The sequence below is a fragment of the Anopheles gambiae genome, chromosome X, assembly GCF_943734735.2.
Source record: "Anopheles gambiae chromosome X, idAnoGambNW_F1_1, whole genome shotgun sequence".
NCBI classification, from domain to species: domain Eukaryota; kingdom Metazoa; phylum Arthropoda; class Insecta; order Diptera; family Culicidae; genus Anopheles; species Anopheles gambiae.
In genome coordinates this window covers 10,155,357-10,182,631 of record NC_064600.1, presented here as the reverse complement: position 1 = coordinate 10,182,631, position 27,275 = coordinate 10,155,357, and the positions used below count along the sequence as shown (strand labels likewise).

General features: G+C 46.2%; 2 protein-coding genes across 13 annotated transcripts; one reads left to right on the top strand and one right to left on the bottom strand.

Annotated features, from left to right (window-relative positions):
• Window positions 1-2,272: 2,272 nt before the first annotated feature.
• Window positions 2,273-18,983, top strand: LOC1271647 (uncharacterized). Of its 11 annotated transcripts, none has more exons than XM_061657876.1 (6): window positions 2,273-2,395; window positions 6,365-6,829; window positions 12,089-12,197; window positions 12,292-12,497; window positions 12,609-12,917; window positions 15,044-15,360. In XM_061657876.1, exons 2-6 carry the CDS (start codon window positions 6,557-6,559, stop codon window positions 15,155-15,157), a joined length of 1,011 nt encoding a protein of 336 aa, XP_061513860.1. In that variant the 5' UTR covers window positions 2,273-2,395; window positions 6,365-6,556; the 3' UTR covers window positions 15,158-15,360. The 11 variants fall into 11 exon arrangements, with proteins under 11 accessions (XP_061513860.1, XP_061514263.1, XP_061514466.1 ...); XM_061658279.1 differs by lacking the exon at window positions 15,044-15,360 and adding an exon at window positions 17,633-18,983 and having other exon boundaries at window positions 2,275-2,395; XM_061658482.1 differs by lacking the exons at window positions 2,273-2,395; window positions 15,044-15,360 and adding exons at window positions 2,485-2,549; window positions 17,633-18,983.
• A 621-nt stretch (window positions 18,984-19,604) lies between these two features.
• Window positions 19,605-26,415, bottom strand: LOC1271649 (CLIP domain-containing serine protease C9-like). Of its 2 annotated transcripts, none has more exons than XM_003436987.2 (3): window positions 25,092-26,415; window positions 20,745-21,389; window positions 19,605-20,286 (listed from the first exon to the last, which is right to left on the bottom strand). In XM_003436987.2, the coding sequence occupies exons 1-3, from the start codon at window positions 25,207-25,209 to the stop codon at window positions 19,961-19,963; spliced, it is 1,089 nt and encodes a 362-aa protein (XP_003437035.2). In that variant the 5' UTR covers window positions 25,210-26,415; the 3' UTR covers window positions 19,605-19,960. The 2 variants fall into 2 exon arrangements, with proteins under 2 accessions (XP_003437035.2, XP_310504.5); XM_310504.5 differs by lacking the exon at window positions 25,092-26,415 and adding an exon at window positions 21,731-22,130.
• Window positions 26,416-27,275: the final 860 nt, after the last annotated feature.

The following is a 27,275-nucleotide window of genomic DNA, read 5'->3' as shown; positions in this document are numbered from 1 at the left end:
ATGCTACCTGAAATACGATACTAACGCAAAACAGGGATAAGCCGAGTATTTCTAACTTTTGAGTTCTGTAGATGGAAGTGTGTTTTATTTTACTCTTGTTAGATCATACACGACTTTCAAATGAAAAATGAAGGGTTAGTGAAATAACCGTAACAACATTGTTAAAACTATGATAAGATTTAAAATATTCTTTGGGCAGGATATGGTCAGTCCTACGTATGGGGACACGGTCTATTTGGGGCTTGAACCCATGTTGGACATGCTGTTAATTCGTACAGGTCCAGACCGCCAGAAGAAAAAAGTACCCCGACAGAAAAGTGCTAACCCTGGTATTAAAATCAAAATGGACGAATAGATTATTGAATACGCAAGACATTGCCATTTGATCCATACTGTGTGTGGCTAAATTCCAGCCTTAAAAATTGCCTGTGCCTAGAAGTTGGTCGGTGTAAGCTAAAAGTTTCTCCAGTATCTGGGGTGCATCTATGTTGCTGCAGAGCAGGCCAGCAATGAAGAGTGCTTGAGCATTCCTCCGCCTAATTTCTAGAGTTTCTAGAGACCTAAAAGAAGACAGCGCGAATGATAGGAAGGCTGTGCATCATGACCCTTCAATGGAAGACAGCGTATGGCCGTAACGTGTTTCGACATACGGATAAGACACGACGGTGCCGTACTCTAAAATCGGTCTAACTAGACTGCAATATAGGGATTTGGGGCAGCTAAGATCATCTAGCTAAGCTAAGCTAAGCTAAGACCTAGGCAACTTTTAACATAAGCCCAAGTGTTCTTTTTGCTCGTCGACTGGTCTCCTCGTGGTGTGCTGTAAAGTTCAGAATACTAGCTAGAATCACGCCTAGGTCGTGTGCCTCTGTTTTCCGTTGCAAAATTGCCCATCGAGTATGAGCCTATGGATGAAGTATGATGCTTGTAAATCTTTGTCTATTAATCTTCTCCTCCTGTAGGAGCTCCTGTAGATCACCATGTGAAGATCCCCCCATCATTCCAGGAACAGCGAATTTGCAAAGCTAACCGGTAACTATGAGCGGAAAAGCGGAATTTGAGTATCACTTCTCGAATGAGTCGAATGAGACCAATAGGCAGCAAACAAGATGAAAACACCCATACACACAATTCCGTGACAAAAAAAAAAACGAAGAGACACATTCGAAATCGTAACGCAACGGTATGAGTCATCAGCGGTCGCGATCACAGCTGTGCCTTTGGAGCCACCGTCCACCGTTGTTGCTGGCTTGCATCCCATCCCATCCCCCCACACATGAATCGCGCAGCTACACGCTCAGGTAAATGCAACAAATGCACTGGTATTGGTGGCAAAGGAAAGAAATAGAGAGGGAGAGCGAGAGATAAACCCGAGCACTTCAAAAAGTGTGGAATTTAGCCACGTGGTGGCGCCTGCAATTATGACGCCGCAAACTGCTCCCCGCTCCTCTTCCTTCCTTCCTCTGCAATTCCTCCAATTCTCTGATTCGCCCACGAACATGCGCGCGAAGAATTCGCCAGTCCGGAAGGTCGCCTCAAAATGGAGAGAGGGAACTGATCGTGAACTTGCAGCTACTGTACTTCGTGTGTGCTATTGTGTGTGTGTGTGTGTGTGTGTGTGTGTGTGTGTGTGTGTGTGTGTGTGTGTGTGTGTGTGTGTGTGTGTGTGTGTGTGTGTGTGTCACACTCATTCAACCCCCTGAAGAGTGAGAACACCAACAACAACAACAGCAACAAAACAAAAACAAAAACAACGATCGAAAAAACATAATTCTTTCCGGCCTTTTGCTTGAAACGTTTGCCGTCCCCCCATGGCTTAGACTGGATCATCACGAGTTGAGCAGCCCTGGCCCGGTGGAGGGCTCAGCTCTCGCATGCCCGTTCCCGAATGATAGAACAACAAAAAAAAAAAGAACGGATACACACAATACGCATCAAATACATCCGATCGGGCTGCAGCCACCGTTGCCCTTCATAACCCTGTACGTGTGTGTGTGTGTGTGTGTGTGTGTGTGTGTGTGTGTGCGTGTTGTTGTGGGCAATCATCCCCCATCCCCCTTGCAGGCAGCATTCAAAGCACGCGCGCAAGTGATACGGTGGCAAAGCAAACAGCCCCTTCGTACCTGAGTACGCAACACGCACAACTCGCTCTCTCTCTCTCTCTGTCTCTCCCTCCTTCTCTCTGCGTCTGTTGCACAAGAAAAACAAGCAACTGTGATGTACAGAAAGAGAGAAAGGAGAGATAGAGAGAGAGAGCACGCTCACTCAACGCACACCTTTTGGCGTGTAGAGGCGATCGTGCGGGCTAGAACACCTTCGCGAGGCACCCGAGGCTACCGAAACAAGCACACGCGCGCGCATGCAGCATGCCGACCACGACGACAATAGAGCGAAGGTAAATGAATGGCAAGGGGGGGGGGGGGAGGGAAGAGCGCTGTCAAAGCCTTCTCTCGTCCACTCCCCCCAGACCCACACACGCAGTGACCAGGCAGCGCGGTGACGTTTCGGCAGCGGCCGGCCCGTTCTCAGCGCGCATTTGCAGTTCGGAAGTACGATCGGTCGGTTGGTTTTTGTCTCTGCGCGCCCGTCCCAAGCCATCACTGGCTTGACGTACCGGTGTATCTTTACCAGTGTGTGTGTGTGTGTGTTTCTGTGTGTTTATTACGTGTTTCTTTGACATCTCCCGCAAACCGAAACAAGCGCAAATTCGGAGTTTTTGGTTAGTTGCCCGTGCCACGGGTTGTGATATCCCTGGAGTCCCTGGAGTTCCAGGCGGTGCTGTGCTAAACACAGAGTGCAACGCAAACATCTCCCCCCCCCCCCCGGGGGGATCTGCTATCAATGCTCAGAGACGAGCGAGTCTTCAAATACCTCGACCGTTAAATCCTGAACGAAATCCTGAACTCCAATCGGTTGCAGTTATCGCGGAGGACCTAATATCGTATTCCAGCAGTTGTGTGTTCTCCATCAAACATCTTCCCAAATGTCCGTGTGTGTGTGTGTATGTGTGTGTTTGTGTGTGATCTACTACGGCAAGACGCGAAAGGCCACTGCGCTCTGTCACTGGTTTGGGTTGCGAAAATGAAACATTTGGATTTGGACGACCTTGCGGCAGTTGGCGAACCGCGAACCTTCGTTTTGTTCGTTGAAGCTCTGGAGTGTTGGATACCGTTTTTTTTTTGGAGGGCAATTTTTGAATTTGAATTTTGAAGCAGAACATTCTAACATTGCCCGGCCCGGCTGTGTGATTCCTGTGTGAGACACGGTGTGGGCTCGATGACTCAACGCTTCGCTTGAGGCGCTCGTGTAGAAATTCGCAACTGTTGGGGTCCAGGTTGTGTGGAATATGCAACACAACTGCAGTTGTGCTTTCAAAACCCTCACACTCTCTCCCACTCTCTCACTCTCTCTCTGATTGATGGAGCTTATTCTAATGCTTTTTTTTCTCTTCTTGTTACTGTCGCCCACCTTCGTTCTACTCCCTTCGCTGGGCCAGCAGGGCCCTGGCCCGTGTTGAGCGCAGCGCGCTGTCGCGCATAAACCCGCGCACGTTCTGTTTTGCTTCTTTTCCATCTGCGGGTGTGTGTGTGTGTGTGGTTTTGTTGTTAAGTTTTTTTGTTACTGTTGATGGTTTGCTAGAGCTACGGCATGCACAGCTTAATGTCCGCCCGTGTGCGAGGTTTTGAGAGGGTGGAGGGATAATACAATTGGATAATGGCCGGGACCCAATTATGATGTGTGTGTTCCGGCTTTTGCGCTCTTGATTGTGCCCGTTTCCCCCGTTTCTCCCCCCTCTCCGTGCATCTTATCCCTTTGACGTATGTGTGTGTGTGTGTGTGTGTGTGTGTGTGTGGAATTGGACACAGTGTCAGGTAGGCAACAACTGGCCAGGGGCACGATGGCGGATAAGCTAATAGGAAGGGATTTTATCAAGTTGTCCCCACTTGGCGGCTTGATTGTGTGTTTTTTTTTTTGTGTGCCGCTCGCACAGCCACTGGCAACTGGCCGGTGGCCAAGTGAGTCAAGCTGCGTGCCAGCGTGCCGGAATCAACAACATCATCATCGTCATCATCATCGTCGTCGGTTGGTGGCACCGGACGTTAAACGATGACTGCATGGCCAACCGGGACGGTGCTCCGATGACTCACGCTTCATTTCCGTTCCGTTGCAGCAGTTTTTTTTTTTTGTTTTTTTGCAACCTGGAATTCAGAACATCCGGAAGTTGCATGGGATATTGTGGGAGTCCTCCGGAATTTTGGAAGTGACGAGGGAATCTCCCACTCCGAGCAGGATCTTGAAACGGTGTGGAACTTGCGAGAAACTCCAAAAGCAAGACAAAACGTAGATTGGAATGTCATCTAGCACAAAAAAACCTTTTTTCGCTTCTCAGCGATCGTGTCTGTGCAAACAGTCCAGATAAAAACAGACTAGTGCGAGTCGTCATATATCTTTCCCAACACACACACTAGGGCCTGGCAGACATCAAGACAAACAGTGCGCAGAATACCCGCTGGCCCCGTCGTCAATTAGAGCCTGCGCTAGGGCCAAAATCTGTCGCACTTAGTGGCTGTTAATTTTCGTCCGTTAGCACGCCTTCGCCACTCATTAGTGGCTGGGCCGTAGCGTGTCGGTGCGTGCGCTACTCTGCTGTTGAGTACAACGGGCACAGCGTCGCTCACCAGGGAATCTAGAAATTGAAGTTGAAGTTACGACTAATATAAGACTCAATCGAGCTTTCCTGGCTATGGCGTCTCTTGAAATCTCCGAAGTTGTGGCTACTGTGTGCGATCGGCGCGTGAATCAATCAATCTCGCATTAGTGTGGGGAAGTTTCTAATCCCCGGGGACCGGTTGGAGAGAAGCGAAGACAGTGAGGGAGAGATAAAAAAAACCGGTACGTGCCACAACGTGGACACAGCACCGTCTTGGATAATCCAGACGCTGGGGACGCTTGGGATTTGACGCAACCATAGGTGGCAGAAGTTGAGAGCAACTTCTTCATTCCCACGCTGAGATTAGGTAAGGCAGGTGGAAATTCGGCAACAGCAGTAGGCTCTTCCTGCTTGTATCGCAGTACCGTCCCAGACGGGGCGTCATATTTCTGGGAAGGATGAACCTGATAGGTGGAACAAGCCTTTGCCGGGCATCTTCTCTTATCTTGATCTCTTCCCCGCCATGACAGAGAACTGTTCCGCACGCGTGTGTGTGTGTGTGTAGGAGGTAAAAAAGGGCATGACAGCGCCATTGACATTGGGAATAGCTTCAACAAACAAACCACTACCGGTCCGATCACGTGTGTGCTGGTGATGGTGAGCGCCCCCGGAAGTACGGTAGTTTTCTTGACCAACCCAACCCAGCTGGTGTTGCACGTGAGTGGTCCACTTCCAAACCATCGCAAAAGGGTTCAATCGGACAAGAAAGAACTCTGCCCCTCTTTTTTTTTACCGACAAAAGCGCACTGTGTGGGTCTTCCTTTTGTGCATACACACACACACACACACATCTTCAAGGTTTTGTTGTACTACGTGTTTGTCCCTGTATGGGCCTAGTCGTGATTGTTTTCTTGGAAGGTAGCGCCGACCGACAAAGACGTCGGCCGTGCAGCCGTGCTGGAATGCAGTTGCATCGATTCATTCGCGCCAGTCGCGTCGAATCGGGCTGTCTACCTCGTCTACCTGTCGTGCGGTCGTGGGACGCGCAACGGTGTCTCTCTGTGCGTGATACGTGATTAATACGCGTGTTTTACTGTGTACGTGTGCGTGCGTGCCCACAGCCCCACAAAGCGACAGTGTCGCTGTGTGCGCTGCTTTGCTTACCGCGCGGTGACGTAAAACGCTGCTCGTAGTCCTTCGAGCCGGATCGCGCAGTGTTGGTGCATTTGTCCTACAGTTTCGTCCATCAAAACTCGGATCCGAGTCCGCAACAATCAAACCCACCGTCCACCCGCTCACCGTGTGCAAAGCACACGCACATAAGAGCGCAAAAAAAGGGTCAAATTGGTTTGCCGTCCCCTCTCTTCCTCCCTCTGTCTTCTTATTATTGGGGGAGGTGTGTCCGTTTTGTTTTCTTTTTTTTGTGTGTGTGTGTTTGTTTTGTTTGCTAATGCATTGCTAGCGCCTCTCTCTTCTCTTTCTCTCTCTTCTTTCTTTCTCGTTCGTCCACTGTTCGACGCCGTGGCTTCTCATGTGCGCTTTATTTTTAGTCACCGATCGGCCTGAATTGGCCGAGTTCGATTTTGCCCCACACCTTTCCCAATCGTTGTGCCTTTTTTGCTGTTTCAAAGCACACCCACCCATTCGTCTGCTAGTAGGCATTGGGAGGAAGGTGAAAGTGATTTGACCATTCGTTTTGTTTCTGTACAAAAGACAAATATTACAGCCCAATTCCGTGTGAAACCGTTTAGCGACCTTGAAACGAAAAGAAGTGCAAACAAAAGTGCAGTGAGCAAACAGCCAAAAGAACAATAAATCAACGATACATATATATATATATATATATATATATATATATATATACACATATATATATATCAACGATACAAGCGACACCGAAAAGCAATGACCAGCAAGCAAAGCAACAAGCAAACGATGCTGCCGGGATCGTCCCTGGTGGTGCTGGTGGCGCTGGCTGGGCTGGTGATGGTGCTGCTGCCCGTCGGTACGGTGCCGGCCGTCCACGCCCAGCAGTCGGACCGGGCGGGCGCACTGATCGAACCGAACGACGCCCTGTACGATGCCCGGTACGCGCGGATCGCGAAGGAGAAGCGCGAATCGTCCCGCCGCCCGGCGACGCCCGCCGAGGAGGAGCATGAGTCGGAAGAGTTCTACGGGGTGAGTAAGGAAGGTGTCGCGGGAAGGTGTCGCGGATGAGTCACTAGTGAGCAATGGCAAGGGCGGGTTGAGCGGCTGCAGTACCGCGCATCCGGTCCCGTGAGCGCCATTCGCTCCCTTATAAGGGGTGCTCGCAAGGGGGTGGGAAGGTTGTGGGGGGGGCATTGGGACCGGTGGATCATCGCGCCATGTTTGTTTGACAATTGTGATTATGAGCTCGGCACTGGTCGGGAATGGAAACAAGGATGCATTAATCTAGCAAGCGTTATGCATTATGACTCATGCTGGATGTGCCGGAGCCCCGTTCAAACACAGCCCTCCTACACACACACACAGCATGAAGTGGAGAGAAACATAATTTCTCCTTAGACATGCGACACGCTGGCGACCTGTTGGAATGTCTGACACACGCACTGGTGCCACGGCGGTGACTAATAAATGCCCTGTAAAGTGTTAATGCGAAGCTGCTCATGTCTGAACTTGTAGAAGGGCACACACGTCGTTTGATTTTGTATGCGCGCACGGGTGTGTGTGTGTGTGTGTGGGGTGTATAGAAAGGGTATTCCCTCCAGGGTTCTTGAGAAATGACGATCCATCAAACCGCTTTTATAGTTTAATATCTCGCAGGTGAACCGGTACAGCGGTCAATGCGTCTCAGTGCCTTTGCCACCCGACCGATAAGATAAACGAGGCTCTCCAGACGCTACGCGAGCTGCTGCTGCTCCCACTGGAATTGCTTCATCCATCTCGGTTAGAGATTGGAGTGTTGGAGAAGAAGTAAGCAACACGAAAGTTATAACTAGACAAGCGGATTGATTTCCATTTCTGCCACCAATGACGCAGTGCAAGCAGACTGGGGGGTTTTTTATGTCAATGCCGGTCGCTTTTTTTTTGCTTTACAGTAACTATGGCATCAAGAAGGGCAAAAGATCAGGCTTCTAAATCCCGCGAAATCCCAGGGAATATTTTTTCAAACTTGACAGTTGTTTCAAATCCTGCACATTTGGGTAGATCAAAAGAACATCTTTCAACAAAAAAAATAAGAAGTACTGCTTTGATTGTCGAGGATTGCAGTGTTTTAGAAAGGTCATTACAGGTTTTTTTTTTTCCAAAAGTTCTCATAGCTATAGGACACTGTATTAACTCTTTCTAATGTGAAATGAACATTATATAATGGGAATTGAACTCTATAGCACCCTTGTTGGACAAATTCCGTCGACAAATAGGAATTTCCAAGTAGCCAAGTCCAAAAATGGTGCCATAGAATACAATTTCCAGCATAGTTCACTTCCAATAAGAAAAAGTCAGGGAAGTGTCCCGCAAGCATGAGAATCCCCGGAAAACCCTGTAAATAGCCTTGTAAATTGCCTTATTTAGAAAATGATTGGAATATTCTATTGAGTTTTGGCATTAAGTAAAACAAAATAATTTAAATCAAGTGTCAAATCCTTACAGGGGTTTTCAAGTCACTTCCGCATGGGCACATCATTCTTCACCGCCTCCAAGATGTGTTTCAACAGCTGCCACATATTGCATTGGCATTACATACAATTTCAGTTCTTACACATGCTTTTCAACACATCACAAAGAATTGTCAAACTCAATCCAACCTGAGAAGTGTTGAACATTTATTTGCAAAAACTGAAATATTGATGCAAATGCAATATTTGAGAGCTGTTGAAAAACATCTTACAAGTGATGAAAAATGTTGTTGGCATTGGAAATTGACTCGGAATATGCTGTAACATGGTTTAAGTCACAGATTTTAGTGTATTTGTGCTTTCCCTAGAACTACACATTGGAGCAAGACTTATCATAAAGCTTACGTTTAAAAATCAGCAAGCGGTTGGAGTAACTTTAGAAGTTTATTTGTTTATTTATATTTATATTAAGAGGCCATATTACGTCTTCGAATAATTTTAATCATGAAGGACTACCAACGAACACAGTGAATCTGAATAGTAGGAATGTAAATTGTGAGTTTTAATAGCTGCAATCTTATTGATAAGAAGTCGACGATGATTTTGTGCCAATTTTCTGGAGGAACATTATAGAACTTATAACAAATATGAATGTACTATAACAGGTGTAATGCACTATAAATTACAGCTGAGGTTATAAAATCATTTAGAAGTTTTTTCAATGGTTTAAATATTTAAAAAATAAATCATACGTAGGTAATGTTGAAGACTAATATCAAACGTAAGTAAATCACGTCCATAAGGTTTTTGCAGTATTACGACTTAAGCCATATTTTCTGCTCTAATATTATTGCTTATGATTTTTTGGTTTGAAACTAATGTTTGTGAAATAAGAGTCTTTAGAAAGATGTACAGCATAAAAAAATCTAAAATTAATTCACTGTCTCAGTGTTTGTTTTTTAAATTAAATGATACTCTACATTTCTAGTGTACTGTGCGCAAAGATGGATGCTTAGAAATCACTGTACCAGCACAAGGAAATTGTTGGAAACCTGTGAAACTATCAAAATATAACTAATTAGTTTAAATTTTAATAATTTTTAACTCTAAATAGAACACAAAATCCTTCTTCAATAGAAAGTGTTAAGCTCTATTTTTTTATCCCCGTGGTATAGTTATACCCACTAAGCAGACTTGAAGCTGCATAAAGCCAAACCTCTCGGTCTATTGCATATTTCATCGAAAAAAATAAAATTATATTTTCAATGTATGAATGAACACCAATGTTTAAAAAAATAAACAAAATAACCCCATGTCGATGTTGTTTCCTTCCCGAAACAAAACGTGGCGGACGGGCAAAGCTGTGTGCTTGCCTAATGCAGCAACTCGAACACATTGACTGTAGCACATCGATTAGTGCGCGGCAGGTGTGTTAATTTGTGTTAATTTCTGCCATCAATTAGCGAGCCTAAATAGGTTAGGTTAATTAAGCCTTAAGCGCTTGCCTAATGGAGTTGTGGGAATTGACACAGCTGCCAGCGAAATTGTACGTAGCGTTTTGTGCCATAACAATAAGCTCTAAATCGTTCTTAAAAAGGAGCTGCGCTTATAGTAAAGTCGCAGAACTCGCTGCAGAGAATGACGTCTCATAGAATTATCTTCCAGTCTCCTAGAATTTTTAGTCTGCTAGAAGGAGTTCAAGGATATCATTGTTTGTTTAACATTGGTGATTGTAGCAAGGTAAATTGGTGGCAAACACAAATTTGGTCTAAATCAAATAGTTACCATGGGCAAAGTTGTTTATGCAGTTTTTGAATTTTGTAAATTTTCACACACATTGAGGAATTTGTTAAGCGGGATCTTTATACGCGATAAAATATAGTAGTTCGTCACACCTTCTCAACACATCACAACCGATACAACCGATCACAACTGGAACAGCATAAAAAAATGTCCACTTACCGCGAATAAATTACTTACCATAAACAGGCGGTAGGTGTGCATGTTTTACGACGTATAAGTGCGAAATAACCGGTAAGCGTAACGCATTGCGCACATTATCGCGCGCGTTCGCTCTTTCTCTCTCTCTCTGACCAAACACACATGTGGATTTCACAAACGTTTGAAAGCATTGAATCCTATACTTTTTATTTCAAGTAAGGGAAAACGGGGTAAAATGGACACGCTTTATTAAAGCATTTTTCACAGCAAGAAACAATTCCAAGACTCAACATGCATTCAATGGAGTGTTTTATGCACACCATGTAAGGTTTCTAACACGTTATATAAATATGCACATTTTGCCACGCGTATCAAAGTTAGTGTTTTATTTCATCAATCTTTCGTTAGGATTCATCCAAATGAATCTTTTGATGAGTTTAAATCAAATGAATCTTTAGCGATAAGTGATTCGAATTCCGAATCCAATCTCCATAGATTCATGAATTCATACAGAATCATGAAATTATAAAAATACATGAATCTCCCACAATTCATAGATTTCCAAAGATTCATCAAGCCATAAAGATTGCCCGTCATGGGTTCAATCCTCACACGAAACGAACCTCCAGAGGACAGAGATCCCACTGCGTGATACTCTCCAGAAGAAGAAGAAGAAGAAGAAGAAGAAGAAGAAGAAGAAGAAGAAGAAGGAGGAGAAGAAGGAGAAGAAGGAGAAGAAAAAGAAAAAGAAGAAGAACAAAAGGAAAAGGGAGGATAAGAAGAAGAAGAAGCTTCTTTTTAGTTATATGAACCTTTTGAGATTTATGAAAGTTTTTTTTATTATTCGAGATTTATTAATATTTCGAGATTCAGGAATCTTTTCAATATTTTCATGAGTTTCAGATTTAATGAATCTTTTCTAAAATTCACTGAGATTCATGAGTTTCAATCAGATTTACCCAACTCTAGTCAAAATAGCATCACGTTTTACATACATCGTATTGCATTTTTACAGGGTTGCCCACGATTTATTGGTTTCCATATTTTTTTGGAGCGTTCCCACGAATTTTTGGCTGATTTCCAGATTTGTTTGGTTCAATTGTATTGATATCCAATCGGACGATACCAATGAATTATGGGAACAAACCAAAAATCTACGAGATACGATGAATAAATCGTGAGACGAGCCCAAAAAAATATGGGAACTGACCAATCTTTAAAATGTATTTTAGGTATTACAAGTTTTCAAACAGTAGAGCCATAGAATACTGTAAGAATAGCTGTACTTCGTAGCACAATTCACAAGAATATAAATTAAACTGCTTAACATGCCCCCTTTGCACTGCTTTTGCTTATTTATCGCAGCTTCGTGCAAATAGTGCAGCTCGGATACCTTGATTTGATTACACCGCATCTACTCGAATGCCTTTGTTAGGGGCTTTCATGTTGAGAATGTGAAACTTGTTGGAAAATAAATAATTTATCGTGTATCGGAATGGCAACAACAACAGCACAGTTTTGCCAAGCAAATAAAACCCCGAAAAAAAGCTCCCCAAGGGTGGCGCACCGCCAGCCGTGTCGCGCGCGCCCATTGATAAGAGTTCGTCGTACCTTGCACAACAGTCGCACGAAGCGGTCGGTCGCCCGAAATGTTGGTCAAGGTGTCAAGGTAGGGAAGCCGGCCGCCACCGGGCCACAATATAGGTCGCGGTGCGTGCTCGGCTCGATTTCGTTACGTCAGCGGCGCGATTTGCAGCCGAACTGGCAGCGCCTGTGCAGCCAGCCACGCTTATCTTACGGTTTAACAGTGTTGTTCTAATGCTAACTAGTGCGATCGAAACTGACCAAAAAATCATTCGTTTCTTACTATCCCTCTCTCTCTCTCTCGCCACTGCAGCTTCCGATCGAATACGCACTGCAGCTATCGGAGCTGAACACGTCCGCAGACATCTTACCGCTGCTAGATCCGGACTCCGTCGACAGCCGCATCTTCATGGACGGTGGGGGTAAGTAGTGACCATCTTTTTTTTATATTGTATTCTCCTCTACCTCCTCTCGCGAGCTTATCGTTGTTTCCTTTTTAAAAAAACACACACACAGAGTACAGTGGTCGGGACATTGGAATGGAACCGGTGGCGGCATCCTGCGAGCCGGACTCCGAGCTGGTCAGCCTGCGGCCGGAGAATCTGACCAGCTCCCGCTACTACTACTACCCGAGCTGTACGCGCGTGAAGCGGTGCAGCGGCTGCTGCAACACCAAGCAGCTCGTCTGCGAGCCCACCGCCAACCGCACCATCCTTTACAAGGTGAGTGAGGCTCTGCGGCAGCTTCGACGCTGCACAAGCGCGTCCCAAGCGCGCGCGCGCGCGCCCTTCGCTACTGCATTGTGTGCTAATCCTTCTCCCACTCCACCGCAGGTCACCATACTGGAGTACCGGCCGAACAAAAAGGATCGCTTCTCGCACCGCGAGCTGGTGCCGATCGAGGAGCACGTCCGGTGCAAGTGCCAGTGCCGGGTGAAGGCGTGGCACTGCAACGAGCGTCAGCAGTACAACGCGAACAACTGCCGCTGCGAGTGCACCAACCGGGCGGACCGGGACGAGTGCGCCCTGGACAGCGACAGGAAGCAGTGGAACCCGTCCACCTGCACCTGCGACTGTCTGCCGCGGAACGAGGACTGCACCAGCGGCTCGCACTACGACCGCAACGCGTGCAAGTGTGTCCCGGTAAGCATTAGCCGTCGCACCACCGCCTCCGCATCGGCGGTCCGGTACTCCCCCGTCGTCGTCGTCCTCAGTGTCGCCGTCGTCGCCGCCATCGCCGCCGCCTACCACCATTAATGTCACCGTAGCTTAGTGTTTTGCGCAACAGACATTGTTTTTTTTTTTACACACACCACACGTTCCTTGTTATCGTCCTTGTTATACCCCCGTGTTCTATTTAGCCGCAATTGCAATACCGATGTCGATGGTTGGGAAGTATCTTTCCCAGTTCCTTACATATAGATTGTTAATGAAAAGTTCCTTATTTGATGCGCGTGTGAAGTGAACACTCGACACGATAGCACCTCTCTTTCACTTCCGTGAACCTAGGTCCTAAACCACTCCTCCCTGCACAGTAGAGATGGGATCAAGCTTCTTTGGTAGTGCTATTACATTCGGTACCTGGTACAGTCCCCGAGATACTTTGACCAAATTTTGCTGACTTGATCACTGCAAGTGTCCAAAAAGTATCCTTCAATCAGAATCATATTTAATAACTAATTCAGTGGCTACAACTACCCATTATATGCAAAATATCCAAAAATCTTTTGGCTGGAAATCGTGAAATTCGACATTTGCGGAAAACTGTGACTTAGTTTATAGTTACCCAGATACTCTAGCGCAACGATCTTTGCTGTCCAGTAGGCGGCTCTTATATTTCATAGCACTGTCGTCACGCATTTTTTCTAAGTTGATCTATTAAGCTCTTCACGTGTAACTCTGAGACTTTTTTTGTAGAATTTAGCTCTTTAGCTTGCAAAGTTTGACCGATCGCTGCCCTAGGGCAATTCGAGTTCAGTTTTTGACCCATAAGACCATAAGACCGGTTGATGCATCTCTTTCGGAACTGACAAATGAAAGTAGGTAGAAGAAGTCTTCACTTGACAGCTACCTCGTCCAGTTTGGTTGTCTACATTTTGTGTGGGATGTTGCATCCCATTCACAACTTTCCATTTTTTCATTAAATTATCAGATTCTGAACATGAAAAGCACCAAAAATCCTGAACTGTTGCGAAGAATTAGGCACAACCAAAAACCTGGGTCCATTCTGGGCTAAAACCCTTGTACTTAAAACTAAAATTAAGTTCAATTTCATCAACCATTCACAATGAGCTTAGTGTGCGTGCTGCATGCAAATGAACGAGGCAACTGTCAAACCCACAATATTTTTGTATTAGTGCCAAAATGAGCTCTGCATCAAACCTGTATCCTCTATGGTCTTTGTTTTGACCCACGATAACCTCTGTCAAACCGCACTTTGACGTACCAGAATTCCAATTCCAGTAACTAAATGTAGTAGTACTATAACTGGTTTAGAATTGATTTTGTTTGGATTTTTTTAACTAATATTTGCTTACATAAAACAAGAGCTGTGTGGAATAGAATGACAGCTGGAGTAAAAAGTTGCTAGCAACTTACAGCACATCTCACTCTATTCCAAGTAGGTAATTAGTATCTTTTTACTGATTACTGCTACCCTTTTTAGTTCCGACAACTAGTTACTGGTAACTGTTACTTTCAAACATTCGCCCTGTAACCTGCTGTTACTTTTTATTTCCCAAATCCCATCCCATCTCTACTACAAACACACACGTATCGCCGCGATAACACATTATGCATTCAGTTTGCACATTATACATTTTATTTTAGTTGTTTTTTTGTTTCGTTTGTTTTCGTTTAGATTGTTTATTATAATTTTTTTTTCTCTCTCTCTCCCCTCCCCTTCATGTTCTCTCTTTCTATCTCTCAAACTGTCTTTCTTTTTTCTTTCTTTTTCCATGCACATGCACATCCTTTCTATTCGTCCATTTGTATCTATCTCTCTCTCTTTATCTCTCTCTCCCTCTCTCTTTAAACCGGCCAAACACATGTTCTTCGTGGTCAACGCCTCTCACTAACAAACACCTTTCCCTTCGCGCGCGCCTGCAAAACCCATCGCTATGTCTCGACTATCCTTTCGAATCCGTACTCGGCGACGCGCTCCACACGTGGTGTTTGGGACTTACTCTCCGGTGTAATGGAATGGGGGTTTGTGTGTGTGTGTGGGCGGGTGCGACTATGCTATGCTTTCTCCTGGGGATTTCTCACAGAACGATTTCTACGCCTACGATGGGGTTGCGTCGTACTGGGACCATCAGAGGCAGCAGCAGGAGCGGCAGGAGCAGCAGCAGCAGCAGCAGCGACCCATTCCCCTGACCGGGTAAACGCTTGTACGAATACCGAGGCTGTAGCGCGAAGGGGGAAAGGATGCTTCCCCGGGAGTTTTTTTTTTTTGTTTCTATTACCAAAACCGTTACCGATCCTTGGTAGCGCCATTTATGCCAGTTACTGTACTTAGCTGTAAGCGATAGTCAATGTTTTTTGGAGTAGATATAAACACACACGTAGAGAGGGATACACAGAGAGCGAGAGAGAGAGAGAGATTCATATATATTGAGTGCACGAGTGAGAGAGAGAAAGGGAGGCACACATAAACAAGTAAAACACGGCAGCACGGTTCCGGGCCGGCGTGCACGAAGGTGAGCTAATAGTTTGTGGGGTGGTGGGTTTGAGCGGGTTGTTTCTAAGCCTTCTAACAAACGAGAAACACCCAGCGGTCTAACAAACTCTCGTAACATTCGTATTTGCCATCCCCCAAACACTAACGGATAGATGGGAGTGTGTGCGCGCGAGAACAAAAAACAACAGCGGGCATGGTGGTAGGGGTGCAGCCTGCTTTCGTTTCCCCACAATGTTCATACGCCTCGTTTCCCCACAGCACTACACCCCGTAGTGTCGCTCGGTAGTAATGGTGGAAGGTTGGAAGGCCGGGGGGAGGATGTAGTGGCACGCGGCAACGCTTCTGACGAACGAAGACGACTTACTGCGCCCTTCCCTGTTCTGGCTACCCTTAACGGATCCTTACACTCTCCTCACACGCTCTCTACTGCAAGGTCGGAGGCGTCGATCAAAAATGTATAACACAGGGACAGGGTTTGCCGGACTGTTTCCTATTATTAGGGAGAGAGAGAGAGAGAGAGACAGAGAATGAGCGTAAGGTCAGTGATCGACAACCGATAGGGAACAGATAACACCATGTGACAGCTTTCCAGAGTATAGTTCCCTATTTTAAGCTTCACACTTACACAGTAGAATCCCTCAAAAGAATTTGCAGTCCGCTGCAAATAATCCAAACTTACATGTAAACGAGCTATTCTCATGGTGACAACGGGATTGATTTCGCTTCTGAAACTTCTGATTTCTTTATTCCAGAACTGATTCTGGTTTCGGAACCTCCCACAATTCCGGAACCGATAGCCATTCCGGATCCAACTCAGATTCCGAAACCAATTCTGATTCCGGAGCTAATTCTGATTCCGATTTCAAAGTGGTTTGAGATTCACGAATCGATTCTGGATCCGATTCTAATTCCGAAATCGGCCCCATAATCGGAATCGATTCTGGATTCAATTTTGTTTCTAGAATCGGCTCTAAAATCGGAATCGATTCCAGAATCTGATTAGAAATTGATTCCAGATTTGGTATCGGAATCGATTCCAGATTAAGAATTTGAATCAACTGCAGAATCGGAATCAATTTCTGAAACGAATTTCAGAATCTGAACCGATTTCAGATTCGGAAACGGATTCGTCTCCGGAATAGATCTAGAATCTAGAATCGGCTCTAAAATCGGAATCGATTCCAGAATCTGATTTAAAATTGGTTCCAGATTTGGTATCCGAATCGATTCCAGATTCAGAATGTGAATCATCTCCAGAATTGGAATCAATTCCTAAAACGAATTTCAGAATCTGAGCCGATTCCAGATTCGGAATCGGAATCATCTCCGGAATAGATTCAGAACACGGAATCGAAATCGACTACATCCGATTACGAGCTTCCGCGTCTACTCCAGACATTGATTTTGGTAGATTTTACAGTTTTTTAAAGGCTTGTTCAAGCAAAAACAAGCTGAGCGTCTTGTTGTCTTGATCTTGTTCGATTTCAGAGATTCTTCAAATCCATGATTTTAGGCAATGAAACATTGATTAAAGTTTTGTTAGTGAAACTGAAAGTACTTATCTAGAATCCCATGCTTTAAAAGACCATTCGATATATAATTGTCTTGATACGCAATATATCTTGAACATCAAAACTTGTAGCAAAAATCGAATTGTAGTGGTAAACAAATTGTAAACAAATGATTTTGATTGAAATATTTAATTGAAGCTGAAAAAACACCATTACACCTAACTGCCATACGTTGCCGATCACTGTAACCTTGTAGGAAAAGCTGCCGGCCTTCAAACCCCGTCCCTATCTACTCCCCTACGCCTTCCCCCTCGGATGTACATGTACTCTTCCCCTCCCGTGTGTTTGCTAATCGTCATTCCCGGGATTTGGCTGCTGCTTAACAAACCCTTCATAATCTAGTATCACCAGACCCTCGCTCCGCCGCGCTAGTCACGCAAATCAAAATAATGCTGTTCTATGTTTTTACTTTCATGATCCCTTTTTATGCTCATCATCCACCACCAACCATCGGGTGCCATATCTGCCACATCACCACATCTGCCATCCCTCCCACCCCCCCCCCCCCCCCCCGCCCTGCGTTTCATCGATTCCATCGGTTGGCCGGTGCTTTCTTTTCTTGAACTATTTTGCTACCGCAACGCGCATCAATGGCTGCCGCCGCACAGAACAAGCCCTGGCCGGGGCGCACGTGGAACCAATCGCTGGACGACCGGCGGCGCCTCATCGTGAAACCGATCCCGGTAGTAACCGATCCGTGAGCGGAGTTGCTGCCACCAGCGGACCCTGCCTCTTCCCTGGCGTCCACAATCATCATCACAGCAACAAAGAAGCAAACGGTCAAGGTCAAACCAAACACAAAGGAACCACCGGAAGGACGCGAAATTTGGGGTGGCACACTCGCGGAAAGTTATTAAGTTATTTGTTCGCTCGTAAAGCGCAGGGGGAAACACATCGCAGGGACACAGGGTAGGGCGACCTACCGGCAGGGCAGTCAGCGTAAACTTTGTAGTAGGCCGCACAGATAGCATTGTTTTTTTTTTTTTTGTAAAGTAGGATTTTTAGCTCAGCTCAAGATGGCGGAAAATGAGTGGTGTTGGTGCGAAATGTACTAACATGGTGGAGAAGTAGGAGTAACAGGTAGGCTGCAAATTGTTTGCAGTCTATGAATGTAAAGTACTATTTTTTTGCAATTTTTTTTCAATTCAATTCAATTGTGAACCAACACACCAATTAGATCAATCTTTCAACTCTTCGATACAATTTTTGTAGTACAGTTTGTTCTTTGTCCCCAAATAGGCCTCTGTTTCGCCTCTTCATTAGACGATAACTTCTTCCCAGCTTTCTCGATCTACTTCACTTTACGGTTGTAGTTAATAATTTTATGAATTTTTTGTAATGTTTTGATCGGTAAACAACTCGTTTTGGGCGTCCTCAGTGCTCACATCACCATCCGTTTATACATAGTATTCCAATGACTTGTAAAGACTTGTTTATGCTACACTTGGATTCTTCCCTTCAAACACAAATTGTGTCACAGATGGTACAAACTACAAATAATATGGGTTAAATTCTTCCAATGCTATCTATATGTTAGGCAACGCAAACTTCAGCCGACCTGTTAGGACAAATTAAGCGAGATGAAAAATAATGATAGAAGAACTTCCATTTTCGGTCCAGAACATAATCAAAGCACGCATTAGTGCTTGTTTTCCAAAATAATGCCATCTTGAGAGAGAGAGAGAGAGAGCGAGAGAGAGAGATAGAGAGAGAGAAAGAAAGAGAGATAGAGAGATAGAGAGAGAGAGGAGAGAGAAAAAATCGAGAGAAACAAAGCAAACTATATAGTTATAGGAAGAGACTACACACGAAAGCTAGACGACGAAAATCGGCATGCCATGCAGATTGCATTTTTTATTTTTTTGTTTTGTCGTATCAAGCTCATCAAAGTAGGAGGCAATATTGTAAAGTCTCATATAAAAAGAAATATCACGAACGAACATGTACAACGTAAACACAGACGCGCCGGTATTTGTTTTCCCCTTTGATCCGATACTGCCGATGACTTCCAAGTATTGACTGCGGGCATTATTACAGGAATCAGGTAGTGGGTTTCCCCACATACCGGAGCAGAAGCTGCTGTCGGGACATCTTTTCTGAACTATCCTCTTCTGCTGACTTCTTTGGCACCAGACCTCTGCTGGCTGCATTGCTGAAAGATGTTCCTGAAATCATACAGAGCATCTGTTCCCGCTACACCATTCTGGACGTGAACAGCAAGATGACGTTCGAGCTAGCTGTTGGATGCGTACGCATCAAGATGATCGCAAGCCCTTATCATCCCGGCTTGATAGGGGCATGTTATGATAACCTCGTAGAGACAGGAGGGCAGTCTTGCTGGAACTGTCATATCTTCGGACAACGACATCTAGGCTAGGGAAGGGGGTCACGTCTCCGAAGACTATTGCAGGCCTCTTCCGCAAGACCCCCCGAACCAGATGACGCTGAGAGCCTCGGACAGCTGCAGTCTCGGGGATTGGAATTTCTAATTTGGAGAACGAATAGCAAACCGCTAACCGTGCCGCCCCAAGACCTGTTTACTTCAAACGAACGCAACTTCAGAAGCAACCAAAGGATGTGTTTTGTTTTGCGAGCTAACTGTATAGCCGAAGCTATAATATAATTCTTGTTTATTATATCGTACTGCAACAGCACTACCGAATGGTGCAAGAACTCCTCTGGCGAGTCTTTTCCTCTCTGGCTTAAGGGGAGGAGTGCCTGGTAGACGGAGCGTTGCGCAAATCCTGCTACCCTGCAGCTGGCGAGACCGATATCACGTTTGTTTTACATCTTCTTAAATTTGTGTGCGTTTGTTGTGTGTGTGTGTGACTGTTTGTTCGATTCTCCACGATGCAGACTCTCAACCGTGCGCTAGAGTTGTTCGATCTTACGGCTAACGCTATTTACATGTGGACGCTGGTGACGGCTCCGTCAAGTCAGTTCGGGCTGCCCCAGACGCGCTGCTCGATCCATTCCAGGTAGCGGGAGACGCGCGTGTAGATGCCCGGCAGGGAACCGCCACAGACGGCCCCGGTCGACACCACGCCGACCAGGTAGAACTTGTGCCGGACGGTCATCACGAGCGGTCCGCCCGAGTCGCCCTGGCACGCGTCCGTCGTCTCGTCATTCACCTTCTCGCCGAGCGCGCACAGCTGGTCCTCGCCGAGGCTGATCCGCTGCTTGGCATCCCGGAATCGCTGCACACACTCGTCGAGCGGTATCTCGTACACCGTGCCCTTCATCAGCTTGTCCGCGCGCTGGCCTGTTGCGGTTGAGGAAGAGTGGGGGACAAAAAAGAGAGTTTTAGATATCGTTAGAATTGCCTCAATGTAGCCTGTCCTTTGGATAGCTGTAGCCTGGAGCATGCAAGGTTCACTGATTGTTTGTGTCCTGAGTTGCTCGAAATTATTGAATTGGATTGGCTGCAATTGGATTCAAAATTGACAAGCTCATAGCAAATGGTTCTAATTCAAAATTCGTTACAGATTCTAAATAGGACAATCAGTGTTCATTTTCCTTTGGTAACCTCTGTTAAACGCACTTTGACATTCGGAATCCAACTCCTTCTACCAAATGTAATAGCAATATAACAGCTAGCTCTCGAAAGATGTCAAGATAGTGGTGGAGCGCCGTTTATCCGGTTGTCCGAGTGTCCGGGCGAGGGCAAGTCCCTGACGAGCCCGGATAAACGGCGCCCCGAATAAACAGCTACCAGCTTACCGTCGCCGTCGGCGCCCCAACCCATGACAGTCAGGTTGATCGACGGTCCAATCTCGGGCCGGTCCGTGTTGAGACAGATCGGCCCAACGTCCTGCTTGTAGGTGACGTTATTCTTCAGCTCGATCAGCGCGATATCGTTGCGCCGGGACTTGTGGCCTTCGTGCAGGTGCACCTGCTTGATCTCGTACTCGTCCTTTTCCGTATCGCTCAGTTGGATGAACCCGATCTCGACCGTGACCGGGTTCAGGTCCTTCAGGCAGTGGGCCGCCGTAAGCAGAAACCGGGGCGCGATCAAGGACGCCCCGCACCGGGTCAACTTCACCTCCTCCCCCTCCTCTCCACGAAAGTTGACGAGCGCCACGAACGGGAACTCGCCGCGGAGCGCCTCGATCGCGCGGCCAGATATATGGTCGATGATGTTGGCCGACGCGCTGGTGAACCGCTCGCACTCCTGTTTGGCGATGCGGGCCGTGAAACGATTGCTCGTGCCGTCGCCGGTGCCAGGTGCCTCCGTCGGACAGCAGACGACCGGATCGTTGCCGCTGAACTCGCACCGGGCACCGTTCGCCCGGATGCCCTGGGGACAGTCGGCCGCCTTCTGGCAGGTGCCGGTCCGCATGCCGGGCAGCCCGCACTTATCGCCCTCTATAAGAGACAAAACGAGAAGAAAGGAAAGAGAGAGAGAGAGCGAGAGAGAGAGAGAGAGAGAGAGAGAGAGAGAGAGAGAGAGAGAGAAAGAGAGATGTATGAGTACGTGGATAAAGGATCGGGGTGGACGCGTCGGCACAGGAAGCAGAACGGCACCCGGAAGCGGAACCGTCGCCTTGATGCGACATGCGTCATTGCCGCAGAATGACTCAACTCCCTCGCAACCGCAACACACTACTTTATCACTGCTATTGTAACGCGCAATACCAAACACATCCAAAACCTCTTCCTATCTCTCTTCCACACACACACACACACACACACACACGCACACACACCATATAGAATGTCAGGATCGGTTGGGAAGCTGAAATTGCCCGCACTCCTGGTCACGGCACCGAGCAGGATGACGAGGACGAGCAGGCCTGCCTTTGCGCCGACCGGCGGCACGACCCCAACGGCCACCGACCACCGTGTTGCGCATCGTCGTCGTCCCATGGTGCGCCTAGAGCTGTCGTGTTTTGCACTCTGTGCTGTTTCGCCCCAGAGCGAACGAATGGCACGGGCGCGGGCGACCACAATGCCCAGGGACACACACAATGACAGACGGACGGACGGAGTCGGACAGAGCAAACCGGACGGGTGGCAGCACACAACACACAAAGACAACCTCCGCGCGAGATCCGCTCATTAGCACATTAGCTTCGCAGGCTGCACCAGTGCTAACGCACGATGCGTACAGTGGTGGCAATTGGTGCAAGCGCACAACACCACAAAAACTCTAAATCAAGTTAATGTCGTTAATGTCCGCGGTTGACAAGCGATTGGAGTGAAACGATTCATTACAAACCGAATGTCTAAAATTTTATTTTTTTAGTTTTTACACGAAATTATCGATATACGTGACTCTAGCAAAACCATTATTACACCGTTTTCGAGTCGAAATTAACAATGCTAAGCTGCGTTTGAACTTGTTATGGGAAATCCGAATCTAGGCGGTTTCAAATCTCGGACTCCCAATTCATTACCTGAGTGATGTGACGTTCAACGTATTATAGATAAGTTTTTACAGCACAGAATAAATCTAAGCGGTTGGGCGTGTTTATCGAATCTCTTGAGGATTCTCCATCACTTCCCAAACAGATAAAATCTTAATTGAATTCTAATCTCTGTCGCTATCGAATCTTCACAAGAGATCCGTTTCGACTCGAATCCAGCAAATGGGATTCGGTCCGATCGGATCTTTTGAGGGACTGAATGTTTGAATCTTCCAAATCGCGCATCTCTTCTTCTGTGGCACAGCAACCGTTGTCGGTCAAGGCCTTCCTGTACCACTATTGGGCTTGGCTTTCAGTGACTTACTGATTACCTACATATGGGAGCATCTTTGGCATGTTGTTATGTCGTACGTGTTGACGACCACCAGACCGGGATCCCACATCTGTCACCACTATTTCGAACATTGAACCGTTCAACTAGTAAACATTTGACGTACAACTGAAATACGGATGCCTATCTAAACTTCGTTCAAGCGTAACTAAACAATTGACGATACCCCTCAGCTGATTCGATTGTTTCGTGGAGTTTGTGCGGTTAATGTTCACTTGCAAAAATGATTAGAATGTATTTGTGAATAATTTATCTCGATACATTCAACGTTAATAATTGAAGGGTTAATCATATAATTAAGTTTAAATTTATTTCAATTTAAATCCAGTAACCGTTACTTGATTAATAATTTAAGTAGGACAACATACGTATCCATGACACGAACTCGGGTAATATAAACGTGATATATGAGAAAGTGTATGTTTAGTTGCGACTGAGCAATGTTCAGACAGGCATCAGAAAGGTTCAGCTGGACGTGAATTGCAGTCTTTCTCCGTGATACGCGAGCAAAAAGACATTCGCGTAACTCGATTTTTTGCGTAAGTCGAACGTCGACGTTTTTCAGCCAAAATATTGTTGACAGATGGTTATTTTTTAATTAAATTTAGTACTTTTATGCCCTTAATTGTGTTTTAAATTAAAAATAGTATAGACAATTCGGCAATTTCTGTCTTTATAGCAATGTCGAACTTTCAGCAATAATGCAATTTGTGTTGCATTCTACAATTGTTCATGAAAATTGTACTGATTTGATATATTCATTCAAATTCGCTTTACTTGACTGTCGAGCGCAACTCGCGGAAAGACTGTACAGTCATTATCCGATATACGATCTCGTACGGGACCGAGCGCAATAGCGTATCTCGAGTTTTCGCGTATAGCGGATTCCTATGGAAAAATAGTTTACACTACCGGTTCGAAGGTTGAAATATATCGCCACAGAGCTTTGCATTAAAGTTTTTTGTTATAAAACAGGTATCTTTTGCACAAATTTAATGCAAAATGCATTAAGAACATTATGGAAATTGAAAAAGAGCATAAAATATTTCAAAGAATTAAAATATTTGCGAAAAACATATAAAGCTGTCAAATACAGAGGAATCGCGTACTGCGAATTCGCGTGTATCGAGTATCGCGTACTGCGGATAATTGCTGTACCTACAGTTGAACAATGTTCAACAGCCGCTTAACAATGCTTTTAAAGGGGCTCGAAAACGGTATATGTTTATAACTGGTTTTGTTGTTTGTTTTTCTGCAATGTCAATTCAACAAACAAATCCGTTTTCGATAGCAAAATGGCGCGAATTTAGAAGACTGATTACCAACGATGGCGAAATGCAGAGACAAAAATAAACGCACACTTACAGAAATTTCAACCACTGTATCTACCGGATAGATTGGATTAGCTCTATATCTCTCCCTGTCACTCTCTCTCTGTCCCACACACACACACATACAATCTTCGTGCCTGCAACCGGAGGACATTCAAGCCGGATGGAGGTTGTGAATCCCGATTGGTGTTAGCGATAAAGAAGCGAGCGTGGCCGGCGGGCCGATCGTTATCAGAACGCGCTTGACATTATAGAACCGGTAGAAACACACACACACACATGTACCAGCGAGTTCCTCATTCGTCGGTCCATTCCACACCTGGTTGGGGCAGTTTCCTGGAAAGTTGGACCGGTTCCAGTTTGGTGGATCGCTTTCGGTAACGGAAGGCCAAAACCGGATTGCCTCTGTGTGTGTGCGTGTGTGTGTGTGTGTGTGTGTGTTTGTTCTTTGATTGGTTTGACCGCAGCACCGCCTAGAAGATTCGCAATGCTGGCGAACGGTGGAAAAGAGCGGGAAGATGCGTTGCTAGCGCTGCAAGAACCCCCCCCCGCCCCTTCCCCCTCTCCTACTATCCAAGCGGTCCCGCACAAGAGATGTCCCCGCGTCACACACAATTGCGGAACAGGTTTTTGCTCCCTTTTTGCCGTTTCGCTGCTGCCGTTACGGAACTTTCAACTTCGGGCGGACGGGCGGGACCTTCGGCCGCTCGTCGGTGTACGGCGGGGAACCGGTTAGTGGACAGAGCGCAAACGCACACACACACACACGGTTGTGGTGAGTGTGAAGCGCATCGGGGTGCTGTGCCGCTATGGGTTTGACCGGTTGACGGGCGGGTTTTTTTGATCTGGCCGTGAGGCGGTTGATTGCGCTGGACACACGGACACACACACTATCCGGTCTCTGTCACCGTGATTCACTCCGAACACGCACGTACACACACACACACACACACATAGAGAAACACGGGCACAAACTTACCGTACAGCACGCTGTCCATGAAGACGGTATCGGTGGAGGAGCTCCCCTTTTGCGCCACTGCCACTGACAGGCAGAACAGCGGCAGCATGATCGCTGCTATCCGTGGCCGGTTCATCATTCGCCTTGCACCTTTACTGCCTTTGTTGTGCGGGAGATCGTTTTTTTTTTTGTTTCCCCCTTCCTTTTTTTTGGTTTTTGTTTTTGTTTTTGTTTGTTGGTTCGGCCTAACCTGACGTGAGCAGGCGCGCGCGCGGGCGTACACAACACGCGCGACAAGCGAGCAAGCGAGCAACGGGCACACACCAGAGCGCTACCGAACACCGCACGGAACTGAACGGAATCGGCCCTGAACACACACGCTGGCACGACCAACCAAACACACACACGCACACACACACACGTACACACACACACACACACATGTACGCACACGATCGATCTGATCCGGCAAGGAATAGAAGGGACGCCGTGGTCGTGTGTGCAACCGACTCAGATCGTCAAAATCTCCGAACCAAGAGGTAAGGGGTAAGCGGGTGTTACAGGAGCTGCGTTGGTGGTTGTGGTGGAGAGGGGGTTGAATTCAAAGGCTCAAAAACTAAGCACTCCGTTGGGTCCGCATTTTGGGGTTATCTGCAGCTTTTTGGGTTTTCCCCAGCGCCAACCACAAAACCCCTCTTACAATCCCCCCCCCCCCCCCCCCCAACCGGTACGATTGATGCAAATTCGTGGCTATCGAGGGATCGTTCGCGCTTGTGGCAAAACAAACACCACTGCAGTGTCCCCGTTTGCGTGCGTTAACACCACAAGTACTGATAACCCGATCGTTCACCGAGCAAACGAGAAAAGAGAGAGAGAGAGAGAGAGAGAGACAGAGAAAGAGAGAGAGAGAGAGAGAGAGAGAGAGAGAGAGAGAGAGAGAGAGAGAGAGAGAGAGAGGGAGATGCCGGATGAAATGGAACTGCAAATGTGGTGTTGGTAAACGGATTACTCTCAAATAATCCTTGATTGATAATGATTGCAATCCAGCCTAAAGGTGATGGTGGGTCACGTGACAGCACCATTTGTCGAGTCGAACCAGAGAACCGATTCTGACTCGAATGCGATCGCCGCAAGCAACTCCAAACCTGGAAGGAACCTGGAATGGGTGGATGCTCGTAGTTTTGCGGACCTCGACCTGCCGAACTAGTTTTTTTTTCATCAACCATCACAAATAACACTACAGAGCATAAGGACTCAAGACTTCAAATTCGACTCAGAATCACAATCCAACACAGTTTCGATGATCTTACCATTTTCCAATGTTCATTTGCCTGGCGCAACATAGGCTCTGCCACACGCCACCTTTTCACTCTAATAAAGGCTTGATGTATAATTTGTCCGAAATGCCAGTTCTTGACTGCGGAATAGGATTTAAAAAAAAAAACACCACCAAAAACAATATTCAAATTTCAAATATTGTCAATGCATCTTTGAAACACTCATACTTATCAGTGAAAGCATCATTCCTGGACCACGCAGATGTTTGTTATGAGTTTCCGGGAATGTCCAGTGCCTGATTAAACGGCGTTCTACTGCAATTCGTCGAACTATCAGTAACTACAGTGAACTCTCTCAAAGCTGAATCCTCAAAAGACCGTCCGAGCTTAACATTGATCAACGTGCTGCTACAGAGTGCACAAGAAACTGCGTTTGGCATCCTTTGAACATTTTGTTCGTGAACTATCATTCCAAAACTCATCTTCAAGAATTTGGAAAGCCAAATCGCATATACCGCCTAGAGAGTATTCGCCTTAAGAAGAGACATTACGCGTGAAGAGACAAAACGTGTATCGAACATGGGCGGGACTGTCTAAATGTTCTCCATAAAGAAACATTTTACCTCGAAGCGACTACATACAGGCGAGATTTCACTTGGGTTGTAAAAACTTGGTGTGAACTGTTGAATTTTAGCCGTAACTTTGGTTTGTATTGTTGGAACCGGTATATGAGACTATCATAGTCACATCCTACAAATGCCAAACACAAGCTAAGCAGAAGTTGGAAAAGAATTGTAAAAAAAAAAAACATACTACTTTATTCCAGAAATGGGCTCAAACACTATCTCCTTCGGATTGTATGTCCAGATTGAGCAGTTTTCTTGTTAAAAGGCTAACTAGATACGACACGTTACATCTCTAATCGTAT